This window comes from Echinops telfairi, unplaced genomic scaffold (genome assembly GCF_000313985.2).
Source record: "Echinops telfairi isolate 266 unplaced genomic scaffold, ASM31398v2 ScPeMD7_7457;HRSCAF=8495, whole genome shotgun sequence".
Taxonomy (NCBI): domain Eukaryota; kingdom Metazoa; phylum Chordata; class Mammalia; order Afrosoricida; family Tenrecidae; genus Echinops; species Echinops telfairi.
Genome location: NW_022111357.1, coordinates 12,419,049 through 12,432,989, shown reverse-complemented (window position 1 = coordinate 12,432,989; position 13,941 = coordinate 12,419,049). Strand labels below are relative to the sequence as shown.

The 13,941-nt window shown below is 43.6% G+C and overlaps 1 protein-coding gene across 1 annotated transcript in view; it reads left to right on the top strand.

Moving 5' to 3' along the window:
• KPNA6 (karyopherin subunit alpha 6) overlaps positions 1–11,330 on the top strand; it is a 57,762-nt gene extending 46,432 nt beyond the window's left edge. Inside the window, exons 5-14 of the mRNA XM_004705017.4 lie at positions 2,699–2,793; positions 3,461–3,592; positions 4,024–4,112; positions 5,137–5,236; positions 5,559–5,722; positions 5,861–5,939; positions 6,547–6,672; positions 6,981–7,108; positions 9,516–9,694; positions 10,681–11,330. Of these exons, the coding sequence (XP_004705074.2) occupies positions 2,699–2,793; positions 3,461–3,592; positions 4,024–4,112; positions 5,137–5,236; positions 5,559–5,722; positions 5,861–5,939; positions 6,547–6,672; positions 6,981–7,108; positions 9,516–9,694; positions 10,681–10,868 (1,280 nt within the window). The 3' untranslated portion in view covers positions 10,869–11,330. The remainder of the gene's footprint in view (positions 1–2,698; positions 2,794–3,460; positions 3,593–4,023; positions 4,113–5,136; positions 5,237–5,558; positions 5,723–5,860; positions 5,940–6,546; positions 6,673–6,980; positions 7,109–9,515; positions 9,695–10,680) is intronic.
• The last annotated feature ends 2,611 nt before the right edge of the window (positions 11,331–13,941 follow it).

Sequence of the window (13,941 nt, the reverse complement as noted above, 5' to 3'; positions counted from 1 at the left end):
AATTCCTCTCGGTTATATTACCCTTGATCACGCCCTACCAGGCTTCCTACACCCTCCTCACCACCTATTTGAACACTTGTTGTTCCCTTGTTCCTAGGTTTGTTAACATCACGCCCTTTCCTTGCACCTCCCCCTCTCCCATGTTCCTCTGGAACCTTTGGTCCTGTTGTTTCCTCTTCCAGATAGTTCATCCAGCCTATCTTATTTAGACAGATCTTTGGAGATAATAACGTGCCCAAAAACAAAACAAAATGGTAACAATAGCAACAACAAAAAACAACAATGAAGAAAAGCCTGTAGTTAGTTCAAGGACTGTTTATTGGCCTTTAGGAGTGTTTTCCGGTCATGTCTGATGGGGTGCCAATCCCTGGCCCCAGATATTTTTGCTATTCCCTGGGGACTTCGTTGCTCAGTTCCCCTTGCTGTTCTGTTGCACGCCCTTAGTGTTTTGCCTCGGTGTGGTGGGTTCAGTTAGGGGGCAATTCCTACACTGTGTCTCCAGTGTTGTCCCGTGTAGGGCTATGGGTCAGTGAGGGATGTCGTGTCTCATAGTGGGGCCGGCCACATGGTCTTCTCTGTGGATTGGCTGCTCTCAGCGGGAATCTCATCATCAAGGCTTGGTGGGCCAGAATGTGATCCACTCTCTCTTCCTCCCCTTCATTTGCTCCTGTGTGCTCTGATCAGATATGTCCCTCTCCCTGAGCTGCATCTTCAGTGTTGTCCTCTGAAATAAATTCTTCTGGGGCTTTCTTGTCTTTTTTAATGACCCTTTTCATGAAGGATGGTCTTGACATCATTCCACAGCTCATCAGGCCTTTATCCATTAGTGTTCAATGTGTCAAATCTGTCCCTGAGATGTTCTCAAAATTCAGGTGGGATAAACTCAAAGCCATATTTTGCTTCTCACGGATTTGTTTTAAGTTTCTTCAGCTTTTCCTGAACTTAGATATGAGTGATTGATGGTATGCTCCACAATCAACCCCTGTTCTGGTTTTAGATGTTTTCAATTTGATTTCTGTATATTGCATCGGGAGAAGTTTACGTGTGTATAGTCATCTTTTCTGTTGTAAAAAGTATTTGCTATGAACATATAATTTGTTTTGCAAAACTCAATCATGCCCTCTCCAGCTTTGTTTCTATCAAGTCCGTATTTTAAAACTATTATTTCTTCCTCTTGACTTCTACTTTTGCATTCCAATAATTATCCTTTTGGATAACTCAGTGCATCTTGAGTGAATATTTGCTCCATTTCTGACTAAAGTCATTAGTGGAATTACTAATTTTCTTCATTGCTAGTTTTTGTAGTTGGTGCCATCACAGATAGTATTGTACTGCATGTTTGGCTTTGGAATGTCCTTTTTGACGGTAAATGCCACTCCATTCCTCTTGATTATGTTATTCTCGGAATAGTACCTCATGGTCTTCTTATTCAAAATGACCAATATCAAATTCATTTCAGCTTGGTAATGTGGGAATATTGATCAATATGCATTCCGAGGGGCTCATCCTCCAGAACTATCTCCAATAATGTTTGCAACAATGCGTAAGATTTTCAGCGTCTCCTTCCTCCTACGTGGGGAGCCAAGTCCTCTTTCATTGTCTGTTCTCAGTCTGGAAGCTCAGCTGAAACCCGTTCGCTTTGAGTGACCCTGCTGGCATTTGAAACACCGTGGCATAGCTCCCAACATCACAGCACGACACAAGCCACCGAAGTATGACAAACTGACAGGCGAGTGGTAGGCTACACAATTTAGCCTCAGTTTTTGCCTCGCTGACCTCATCAGCTACTCTCCCCCTTATTCATTCTGCTTTGTCCCCATTGGCCCTGGTGGTCCTTGGACATGCCAAGGACCTGCCAGATTTCTTCCTTTCTGCTGGCCGTTCACTCAGCTTCATGTCCTCTACTGCTAGGTGGTGATGCAGTACTAACCACTGTACAATCACGGCCACTTTTATGATCAAATTCTACCTTACCAATGAAAACCTGCCCTGCCGTCCTATCCAGAATTGCAGGCTGTCCCCTTCCACACATACACACACAGCATTTTTTTTTAATTACTGTACTCTGTCCTGATCCTTTTTAATCTATTACACTACGATCTTATACCATAATAGAATGTCCCTCCATACTAGGATGTTTGGTTCTTTGAGGGTGAGACTCTTTGGCACTTGGTAAGTGTTCAATAAAGATTTGTTATCGAAAAATGCCTCAAGAAAAATCCTTCTTAACTCAGTATATGAAGCATTCGTCCCAAGGAAAAGATGGTCTTGCAAGGGAAATGTGTACCCTAGGGTTTTTTCCCATGGCCTTTCCTCTCTTCCTTGTAATTCTTTGTTTAGCTCAGTCAACCACAACCGAGCATATCAAGATTAGGGCTGACTTGAAGAGGGATGTCTTGAGATGGATTTCACAGTGGCCCAGTGTGACACAATGAGCTCCAACATGAGAACAATTGTGTGTTCCTAGTGTAATGGTTACCACGTTTGCCTGAGATCAAGATCATAAAGAACAGTTGTGAGGGTGGTGGAGGACTGTGTGGTGTTTCATTCTGTTATAAAAGATGATCAACTATTGTTAAAGCCACCTGGCCCAGAAGTGTTTGGTCTTGTGGATGGTCACCAGTATCAGAGAAGGCTTGTGAGCAGAGGCTGGTGAAGGATGTCCTGACTTTCCCTCTCATCCCTTCCCTTCTTCCAGAACCCAGTCCCCCAATAGATGAAGTCATCAACACTCCGGGAGTGGTAAATAGGTTTGTGGAATTTCTGAAGAGGAATGAGAATTGTACATTACAGGTGAGGCATGGAGTGTTTTTGTGCCATATGAAAGCTGGTACCCTATCTATTCCATGAGACCGTAGTGGAGTATTTCTACACATCTCTCAGATAATAAAGTGTAATATGATCCGGTGCCTCCTCAGCCTCAAGGAAGAGAGCTAAAATTTCTTAAACAATGTAATCTCAAAGGAAAGAGATAGCAGAAGATGGCAGGCTGATCACTGACTTATAAATTAGAGGATTGATCTCTGCTCCACATCTGCCAAGCTGTATGGGCTGGTCTCTGTCTTGCAGATATGTAATGCATCAATCCAGCACTCTTTATTGGGGCTTCTTCGAAACAAGAGTTGGAAGGGACTTAGAGATAAGCCCTCACACTCTTATCCTGGTTTCAGAAATAAAGGAAGTGAAACCCAAGAATTAGTTACTTGCAAGAAAACTCATGGGTGGTTGTTGTGGTACAAGCATGGACCATACAATCATTAATGCCAGTTCTGTCATATTACTACCCACCTCTTCCTACCACTTTAGGGGTGGGGGTGGGGGAGCCAACGGGAAGGAGCATCTATGGTTTTTGGTTTTTGTTTGAGGCAGAGGCAAGCGGCGTACTCCTGAGCCCTCTAGTGGCCCTCAGTGCTGTGTCTGGAATAATTTCCCAGTGAAGTCTTAATAATCTCTCTTTCAGTTTGAAGCTGCCTGGGCTCTAACAAACATTGCCTCTGGAACCTCTCAGCAGACCAAAATTGTCATTGAAGCTGGGGCTGTCCCCATTTTCATAGAGCTACTTAACTCGGACTTTGAGGACGTACAAGAACAGGTAATGATCAGGTTTGGTTCACTGTCTATTGTCACCCATTGCTCAGTACCCACACATCTTAGTGATGGATCGACCACTTCTGTGTCTCCCACTAGATTCTTGATAGTTGGATGAAAGTAGAGAATGGTATCAAATACAGAATTGGTCCGAGGAAACTACAAGAAGATTGCAATTTTCTTCATTGTTTTCTCCTTACAAGGGTGGGGTAGGAGGGTCTTGGTTCGGCTTCTCTGGCTTTAGTACAGATGGCAGCCCGTCTTCATTGAAACAGGAACTCCATAGAGCAAGTGCTCAGGAACGGTACCTGAGCTTGTTTCATGTATCTTAGGCCCTGGTGTGATTTTCTGCCCAAGCATTCATTCTAGCTGGCACTAAAGTGCTCAGACATTTATAAAACTCAGTAGGTAACAGTTCCATCATCCTCTTTTCAGGCTGTCTGGGCACTGGGAAACATAGCTGGAGACAGCTCCATTTGCCGAGATTTCGTCTTGAACTGCTCTATCCTTAATCCTTTGTTAATGTGAGTAATTATAATCACCTGCACTTATCCGATATCTGTAGGACAGCCTTGTGGTAAGTCATTGGGGGCAGATAAATTCTAAATATACAAAATACCCAAATTCCTTCAAAGTTCTATATGATTTACCAAAGTAAAAAATAAGTGTGCCTCAGAGCAAGACATTGGTGTCACTGGTCTGAGCCCAGGAAGATAGTGCTTACTAACCTTGTTGGATTGTAGAGTCTTGTTTTGTTCATACCTGCCCCGTTGTTGAACCAGTGAATAGAGATACCAGCCCACCTGAAAAAATCCAGTAGTCGACAGAATGCACTGATAGGATTTGACGTTATGATCATGGGTACACTGGACATACTCATACCCTTAAACTAGAGCTACATATAAGTAGACCAGTATTCTTCAGACCACAAACAAATAGACTTCTACATCCCTCTTTCTAGGACCCTTCACAGAAAATGATTCCATACTGCATGGTTAAAGCACTTCTACTAGATTTTTTTTTTTTTTTTTTTAAGGAGAATACTATATCCAATCTTAAAATATTTGCTGGCTCACTGAAAAACTTATTGTGTATGCATTTGTTTTGATTTTTTAATACTTTTATTGTGGGCTTCTACATCTCTTATAACAAACCGTACATTCATCCAGAGTGTCAAGCACATTTGCATATATGCTACCATGATCATTTCTATTTAAAAAAAAAATTTATTGGGGGCTCTTACATCTCATCACAATCCATACATTCATCCCCCGTGTCAAGCACATTTTCACTTGCGTTTTATTTTTGTTTTAACTATAGTCTTTGTATTTCATTTGTGTTTTAACGATAGTCTTAGCTGACCACAGCTAGTCCCAGTCCCTGCACAGTTAGATGTAGACCTCCTGGTCCAAGCAAACTCTCTTTGATTTGTGGGGAGGAAGAACTGGAGAGACAACTCATGTCTCAAGGTTTCAACTGCAGGGTGTGCTAGCACCAGCCCTGTGTTGTCATATGGTGCTCAGGATCTGGCTTTGCTGTTTCCTCCAGGCTCCTTACCAAGTCCACACGGCTGACAATGACACGGAATGCTGTCTGGGCCCTGTCAAACCTCTGCCGGGGCAAGAATCCACCTCCAGAATTTCAAAAGGTGAGTGCTGCATACCAGTCTCTGAACAATACCAGGTACTTTCAAATGGAAGAATTTGCATATGGGGGGGTGTTTACGTCTTTGGGGAACCCCTTGGAGCCTCAAATCAGACCCACGTGGAATGGAAGAGGTGATAACAGTAGAGGAGATGATGTGTGCCTGGGGCATGCCTAGATGATAAAGTGGAAAAAAGGTAGGCCGAATGGTTTAGTGTGATAGATATCCCAGGGTCCAGAATTGCTTGTGAGGGGAGGAGTAGCAGTGTTAGGATAGTAACAGAGCTGCCTCCTGATGAGCCCTTCACACTCTCTACTTCCAACAGGTCTCTCCTTGTTTGCCTGTGCTATCTCGCCTACTATTCAGTAGTGATTCAGACTTGCTGGCGGATGCGTGCTGGGCCCTCTCTTATCTGTCAGATGGCCCCAATGAGAAGATTCAGGCAGTCATAGACTCTGGAGTTTGTCGGCGACTGGTTGAACTGCTGATGTGAGTGATCTTCATTAGGTATATGGATTCCCTAAGCTTACATCGAGAAGCTTATTGTTATCCACTCAAGCCATAAGAAAGCTTCCATCCTTGGCTGCTCAGTATGATTCTACTGATCATTGCTTCCTCCTTCTGTAGGCATAATGATTACAAAGTGGCTTCTCCTGCCCTGCGAGCTGTGGGGAACATTGTCACTGGGGATGACATCCAGACCCAGGTGAGGAGGAGCAGGTATAGCACCTTACCTCAGGCCAGCTCTAAGAGAGCAGAGTGGAGAGCCGCCTCTGCACAAAAGCTGTATCTCCTGAGACCTTTAATTCTGATAGGAGGCAATCAGGTCTCGGAGAGAAAGCATGGGCTTGAGTAGAGAATTCCAACTCTGCCACTTTCTGTATGATGGTGGAGCTTGTTTTTTAGAAACACGTCATCATTCACTGGATACTTGTTAAGGAACACTAAGTGCAATAATCTGACCGGAACTTTGTAAGGTGGTGCTTCATGAGTTTTTACTGCCAGCTTCGATATACTGACAGCTATTGAACATCATCCATATTGCCTAGACCTTTAGGGTCTTATGACCATTACCTTGTGTTAATAAGGAACTCCTCCAGAAGGGGCACGGGAAACAAGCTTTTCTTTGGGTCCTGAGCACCTTAACGTATAATTTTGTAGAATTCTCTTGTATGTACGTATGTATGTATATATGTATGTATGTATGTATATCACTCCATAGTTCAATCACATCAATCCACAGTTGTAGAATTCTTGACAGGTTTTCTTACTAGGTGAGCATTCTCACTCAAACCTGCACTCTAATTTTCCAGGTCATTCTTAACTGTTCAGCCCTCCCTTGCCTCCTTCATTTGCTGAGCAGCCCCAAAGAGTCGATCCGGAAGGAAGCTTGTTGGACCATCTCAAACATCACTGCTGGCAACAGAGCTCAAATACAGGTAGAACAGGCAATGAAGTTAGGGATGCTGGGTGTAGGTAGGCATGGAAATGTAGGAGGTTGTGGAATATTTGCTTCTAGAAGGACAGTTTCTCTAGAATGGGGTCCTGTATGCTGTTAACCAAAGAACCTCTGTAACTGAAACCAAGTTCCTGTACAGCCTGTCAATTCTGTGGGGAAAACAGGAGAACCCCAAGGAAGGGGATTGGCTTAGCTGATTTGTGGGCTGGATGGACTTTGATGCAGTGAAATCCTTGGAAGGGGCTTTCTGTTGTCATTCTCTGAGAGCTTGCTCCCACTCTCTCTTAGGCTGTCATAGACGCGAATATCTTCCCTGTGCTGATCGAAATCCTTCAGAAAGCAGAGTTCCGTACAAGGAAAGAAGCAACTTGGGCTATCACCAATGCCACATCAGGAGGGACCCCTGAGCAGATCAGGTATCACATTCCCTTCAGTTACGTGTTTGCTGTCTCTCTTGGAAGGGCTAGCCCTCGCCCAATTGCACTAGAGTTTATTTTCTAAGTTGCTACAGTGGATTGGAATCTGGAACCAATTTCTATACACTATGATATGTGGTATCTTCTCTCCTAGGAAATAGAAACCCATGGCATAGGCATGCATCCTCCTTACCATTCCCTGCCTTCTGTAGAACCGAAATGCATATATAATTCTCAATGGTTTATCCAGAAGAAGGGGAACTATAAAATATAAGTGAATATGGGATTGAGAGAGGCCCTTGAACAGGAAAAAGCATATGTAAAGGTGTAAGAATCACAATGCTAAAGAGGTAGTTGCAACAAGTTGAACTGGAATATCGTGTCCTTGAAAGGGAATAAAAGAAAACAGTAGAAGGAGAGGCATTGGAGCAGAGACCCAGAGCCTATCTGTGGACAATGGGACATTCCCTCCCAGAGGGGTCAGAGGGAAGGGATGTGTTAACCAGAGTGCAGGAAAGCACTGATGAAACACACAATACTCCTCTGGTTCTTTGAGGCTTCCTCACCCCCCCATTATCATGACCCCAATGCTGCCTTTCATTGCAGGCTAGACCGGAGCATGTGCACATGTACAGATAAGAGCTATGAGTTCAGGACACAATGAATCCAAGAACAGGAATGGTAATAGCAGTGCCAGAAGGGTAAGGTCAAGGGGGAGAGGAGGAAAGGAAGGGAGAACGAATCACAGTAATCAACACGTAACCGTACACCCTGCCCACCTCCAGGGGGACTAACAACAGAAACGATAGGGGAAAGGAGACAGTGGTGGGTGTAAGATATGAAAACAATAATAATTTATAATTTATCAAGGGCTCACAGGGTGGGGGGAGGGTAAAAAGAGGAGCTGATACTAAGGGCTCGATAGAAAGTAAATGTCTAGAAAAGAAGGATGGCAACATATGCACAGCTATGCTTGATACAATTGATGGATGGGCTGTTGTAAAAGTTGTAAGAGCCCCCAATAAAATGATCTTTTAATAAAAATAAAAACAGGAGCCAAAATAGAGGTCTGTATTGTCTTCCCACAGTGTGAGCTTGGGGAAAATGAGCCCGTGAAATTTTTTAAGCAGAGAAATGATGTGTTCAGGAGAGGATAATGTAGCAAAGGAAACATTAAAGGCCAGAAGGAGGGATCTATTGCAGTCATCCACAAGGGAATTAATTTTGTCAGTGACAAAGGGAGGAATGGAGAGATTGAGATAGAAAAGGAATAAGTAATTACTCAGAAATCAATATATGGTGGTGACCCAAAGCCCATTAGTAGGCCACTGGAGATCCCCTTGCAGAGGGGGTCTCGGGGAGGAGATGAGCCAGTCAGGGTGTGATGTAACAATGATGAGAAATACAACTTTCCTCTAGTTCCTAAATGTTTCCTCCCGGCTCCCACTACCATGACTCGAATTCGACCTTGCAAGTCTGGCTAGACCAGAGGATGTTCACTGGTACAGATAGAAACTGAAAATACAGGGACTCCAGGGCAGATGAGCCCTACAGGACCAGTGGTGTGAGTGGCGAAACGGAGGGTAGAGGGAGAGTGGGTAGGAAAGAGGGAACCGATTACAAGGAACTCTATGTGACCTCCTCCCTGGGGGACAGACAACCGAAAAGAAGGTGAAGGGAGACGTCGGACAGGGCAAGATATGACAAAATACCAATTTATAAACTATCAAGGGCTCATGAGGGAGGGGGGAGTGGGGAGGGAGGGATAAAAATGAGGACCTAATGCCGGGGGTTTAAGTGGAGAGGAAATGTTTTGAGAATGATGAGGGCAATGAATGTATAAATGCGCTTTACACAATTGATGTGTGTATGGATTGTGATGAGTTGTATGAGCCCCTAATAAAATGATTTTAAAAAAAAAAAGCATAAGAAATTGGAAAAATATGAGGAACAGTGTAAAATGTTCATAGGAAAATATGACATTTTAAATTTTATTTATGCAAAGCCCTTTTTAATTTCCTCATATAAATATCAATAGAATATTATTATGAGTATATTAAATTAAATAAATAAAGTGTACTGCAGTCATATGCAAACATGATTTTAAATGATACTTATAATTTAAGTAATTTGGAAAGGGCATGTGATGTATTACATGAAAAATTAAGACAGAAAACTCTTTTCATAGTAGACTATCAAGGAAAGAGCATTGATTATGCACTGAAAAAGTATGCACTGTGAAAACGAAGAAAACATAAAAATGTATTTAGTAATATGAATAATTAAAACATTTAAAAATTTTTTTTAAAAAGTGTATTGCTTAGAGTGTTGACATGTGTCCAGGAGACTCACAAACCAAAGCATTTGCTCAGCATTAATTTTGAATTTGCTGGTCTTTGACCCCCAGGTATCTGGTCTCCCTGGGCTGTATCAAGCCTCTGTGTGACTTGCTAACTGTGATGGATTCAAAGATTGTACAAGTGGCCCTCAATGGACTGGAGAACATCCTTCGGCTTGGAGAGCAAGAGGCCAAGCGCAGTGGCTCAGGGATCAATTCCTACTGTGGCCTCATTGAGGAAGCTTATGGTATGTGTCATCTCCCCACTCTATCTCACCCTTAACCAGAGAGGTTCAAAGTCAGAGCCTGGGATCTGCCGGCCTCAAAATACAGGGATGTGTGTTTTTCTGGAAGCACCTTTGACTTTCAAGAGACTTAAGTCTGCATCTCAAAACTGGTTAAGAACACCTGTTCTCAAAAAAAAAAAAAAAACACCTATTCTCACTGAGTTGCACCAGGAGAAAGGAGAAGATGAACAAAACCATCTACAGGGTTTCATGAGTTCCCGTGGGACTAATAAGCATGTTTCTTGTGTCTGAGGTAGGCTGAGATTTGGATTTGAGTCATGTTTTGATCCACGGTTTTTTATTGATTAATTGATTGGTCAATCAAAGATCGAAGGTTTTATGTACCAGTTTCTTCTCTTGCCTGAGAAAAAGTACCATATTACTCAAGTATAAGCCGACCAGAATATCAGCCGAAGCACCCAATTTTACCACAAAAACTGCATTTAAAGTGTGCTGAAAAACTCAGCTTATACATGAGTATATATGGTAGATCTTTCTGATAGGCCCTACCCAGATAAAGGTTCAGAACTGAAGCTGGAACTTGAAGGCCTGTGTTTACAGCTGAGTTTCTAACAAAGTAATTAAAGGGTCAGATTCACCTCCTCGCTTATTTCTGTTAATAGAGACTCAGGTTAAAAACATGCCCCCCATCACAGTTAGTGAGAAGCAGAATCAAGGCTAGAATCTCTTCTTTAACAAAGGACAGTTTGAAAAATAAAAAAACAAAAACAAAAAAAAACGGACAGTTTGATCTATTTCATTTGGGAATATGGAGTCCAGGGAAAGATAATGGCTGTCTTTGAAATTGGCGATTTGCTCATATTATGTTTGTAAACACCCAAATCTCAGGGAAGGAAAAATAAATAAATGTAATATGAGCTCAATTTCTTCCCATAGTAAAGCATTCAAACTTCATTCTTCCTCCTCCTCCTTTCTTGCCACCAAAGGTTTAGATAAAATCGAGTTTCTCCAGAGTCACGAGAACCAGGAAATCTATCAGAAGGCATTTGACCTCATTGAGCACTACTTTGGTGTGGAAGATGACGACAGCAGCCTGGCTCCCCAAGTGGATGAAACGCAACAGCAGTTTATCTTCCAGCAGCCTGAGGCCCCCATGGAGGGCTTCCAGCTATAATGTCTGCCTCCGGGGAGGGGAGGGGATGGGAAGCACCATCAACCAGCGGAAAAGCAGCCCTCTGGTGGGCGGGAAACCATCCCCCCATCATCAGCTACCACACACCTCTGCTGCCCTGGAGACTGTGCTCTGACCTGCTCCACCCCCTTCCCTGGAGGGAGCACCCTCTGGACACACCATCTGAGGCTCCCATTTGGGTTTTGTGACAAGAAGGGGACGTGTTGGGGTTTTTTCCTTACACTATATTTTGGCTGCACACATGGCTTTAACCCAGGAGCCCAGGGGTAGACAAAGGAGGACTGAGGTAATCAGTTTTGCACCTTTTTTATATATATATTTTTTCTTTTGTGGTGACTTCCTTCCCTTTTATTTTTCTTCATTCTTACCAGTCCTCTGCCCAGATCTGTGTAACTCTGATCTCGGGTACTTGATGAGCAGATGGAGGAATTCCAGAGGTGGGGGAGGGAGGGGAGGGAAAAATCTAAAACAAAGTGTTTTTGCTCTGACAGAATATTAACCTTGTATGCTTGGATTGAGTTATTTAATTTTTTTTTTCTTTTGCACATTTTTCTTGTATTAAGGTTGCTCTTCCCAAGAGCTACGAGTTCCTGGTTTGAAGAATCCCAGCTATCAGCATTGTCTGGGACTAGGGGCTGTGGGGAATGGGGGTATCATGAGGAAAAGATCCCTCTGACCACTGGCCCAGAGCTCTGCTAAACTCTCACTCCCTGGGACATGTGCATCAGCAGGAGTGAAGGGGGCGGGGAGCCAGCAGACCTTCTGACAGAGCTTCCCAGGTGTCGCTACTGATCCCACGTTTCCTACCCACCTTCCAGATGGTGCGACCCAACTTCATTTGTTTACTTGAAAAATCCCCCCGGGGGTTGAATAAACTTGTGGCTGTATTTTCTCCTGAGCATGGGATGGGAAGGAGGCTGTCTTCCTTCTTTTCACCTGAGGAGAAGGTGGTCCTCCCTCGGGTGACCCATAAGTTTTAGAGGAGGTTGGAGTGGGAGTGTCCTGTATTGGGATAGCCAGGGACTCTTGCCTTTGGCCTCTCTTCCTCCTCTTCCATAGTTGGATCATGTATATTTTACTTTCAGAGAAAAGAATGTCAAAAGTTCTGTATTTTTTATATTCTATATATTAGGTAGGTTGATCTTAATTGGTCTCGAGGAAGAACTGCCTGTAATTGTAAGTAGGATACTGTGAGGAAGACCAAAAAGAAATGTGGAAGCTTCCACTCAAAGGGGACTTGAGCTTGGTGCTTTCCCTTTCCACTTGGATTTTGGGCCAGCACCTGGGATCAGCTCTAAGCGCTAGGACCTGAGTGGGACAGCTTGATTTGATTGTCCTGGTACCTAAAGGGAGAAAAGATGCCCCTGGACCTGGTGAAGTCCTCACTGCTGAGCAGTCGGCTTTCTCAGATTCTGTCTTAAAGATCCACACGAGTTGTCACATGGCTTCCACTCCCGACATCACAGAGATTTGAACAGCCTGAGTCCTTTTTTGAGAGTTCATTGCTATCTTCCTGTTTAGGGTCTTGCAAGGTACCTGGTTTGGGTCTTGTCATTTCTTGTAAGAATTATAATCCAGATGCCTTTTAACTGAGTAAAGCTAGTACAGTGTCTCAGTGACTTTCCTGGGCCTCTGAGTAGATTACTTATGATAGAAAGCCCACTGTCAGAGATCAAGGTAGATTAAGTTGTCAACTAAGTATGAGCCAAGTATGGAGCTTTCTAGGCAGTGTGCCCCTCCCATTCCACACCCACCCCACTGTGGTCAGTCAGAGAAACCCTGCTCCAAGCTGACTTTTCCTTCCCCAGAAACAACGTCATTCTTGCTTCCATTCCTACACATGCCCCTGTGGATCAGGTGAAATCCATCCTCCTCTGCTTACAGGTGCTCACTGTGGGCCACTGGGCTTGGATTTGGCTGCATGCTAGTCTTGGGTCTTTTATGAACGGTGATTTGGGGCTGGCAGTTATCAATGGAAAGTTAAGCTAATGCTATACTGCCTTGCTGAGTCAGATGTCACTTGGGAATGATGACTACCAACCCACGTTCTCCCAGGTAAGTAAGGGACAAGACATTCTTCACTTGGCCTGCTGCCTCTGCTACAAAACTCTTGTGCCATTCAAAGAAAGATTTTTTTTGTCTCCCATTGTCCTCATCCAGAGGGCAATAGCAATTTTTTAGGATCTACTTTGTATATCAACAATGATCAAAGGCTTAGTGTAGGATATTCATAACCTGCTTTCTCAACTGGACTTCCACAATGTATTTTGGCTTCATATCCAAGTTCATATAGATGGAAGCCTTTTTTGCTCATCTGCCTGGTGCTTGAAGCCAGTTTCCTCCACGTACTTTAAAGGTTGAGGTATCCCACAGAGGCACAATGTGAAGATACATTTCTCCTGGGAGAAAAGTGACCGCTGGGCGCTTTCCTTTGTAAGTGCCATAGCCAGATCACGTTTTCTCATTTCTTCTCTAAGCTCCATTTAGTTAACAAGTGCTCTTCCAACCAACAGATGGTTCTTTTGCATTTCTTCCTTTCCTTTGGCCATCCCTGGAAGCAAAGTAGTTCTCCATTCTAGACTTGCCAGCTGACTTTGTGTCGGCCCCCATCGAGACTCCAGACCCTGGCAGAAATGAGGGCAAAGGCTTTCTAGTAGATTCTCAATGATTGTTGCAGAGGTGGAGGGGCTGTCCTACCTTCTAATAACCCAATCAGGCTGGACACATTGGGTCCTCTTTATGTTGGCACATGGCTCGAGTATCCATTTTAAGGTCACCGATTGTACCTTTAGGGGTTCGGTGGAGGCATCTAGGTGTGGATTCGGAGAACAAGGAACCTTTTAAAGTTCAAGTACTATTTTGAACTGTGCAAGCCTTGGACCCTCTACTCCTAAATCATCTTACTAATAGTAACAGGGTCTTTGATCTATAGTTCCCAGCTATTTCCCAGTCACTTCCTGACCCTAGTGTTGGCTACAAGCTTATAGTAGAACCCTATGGGGTTTATCCTCAACTGTCCAGCTTACGTACATGAGGCGGCAGGCACAAATGACCT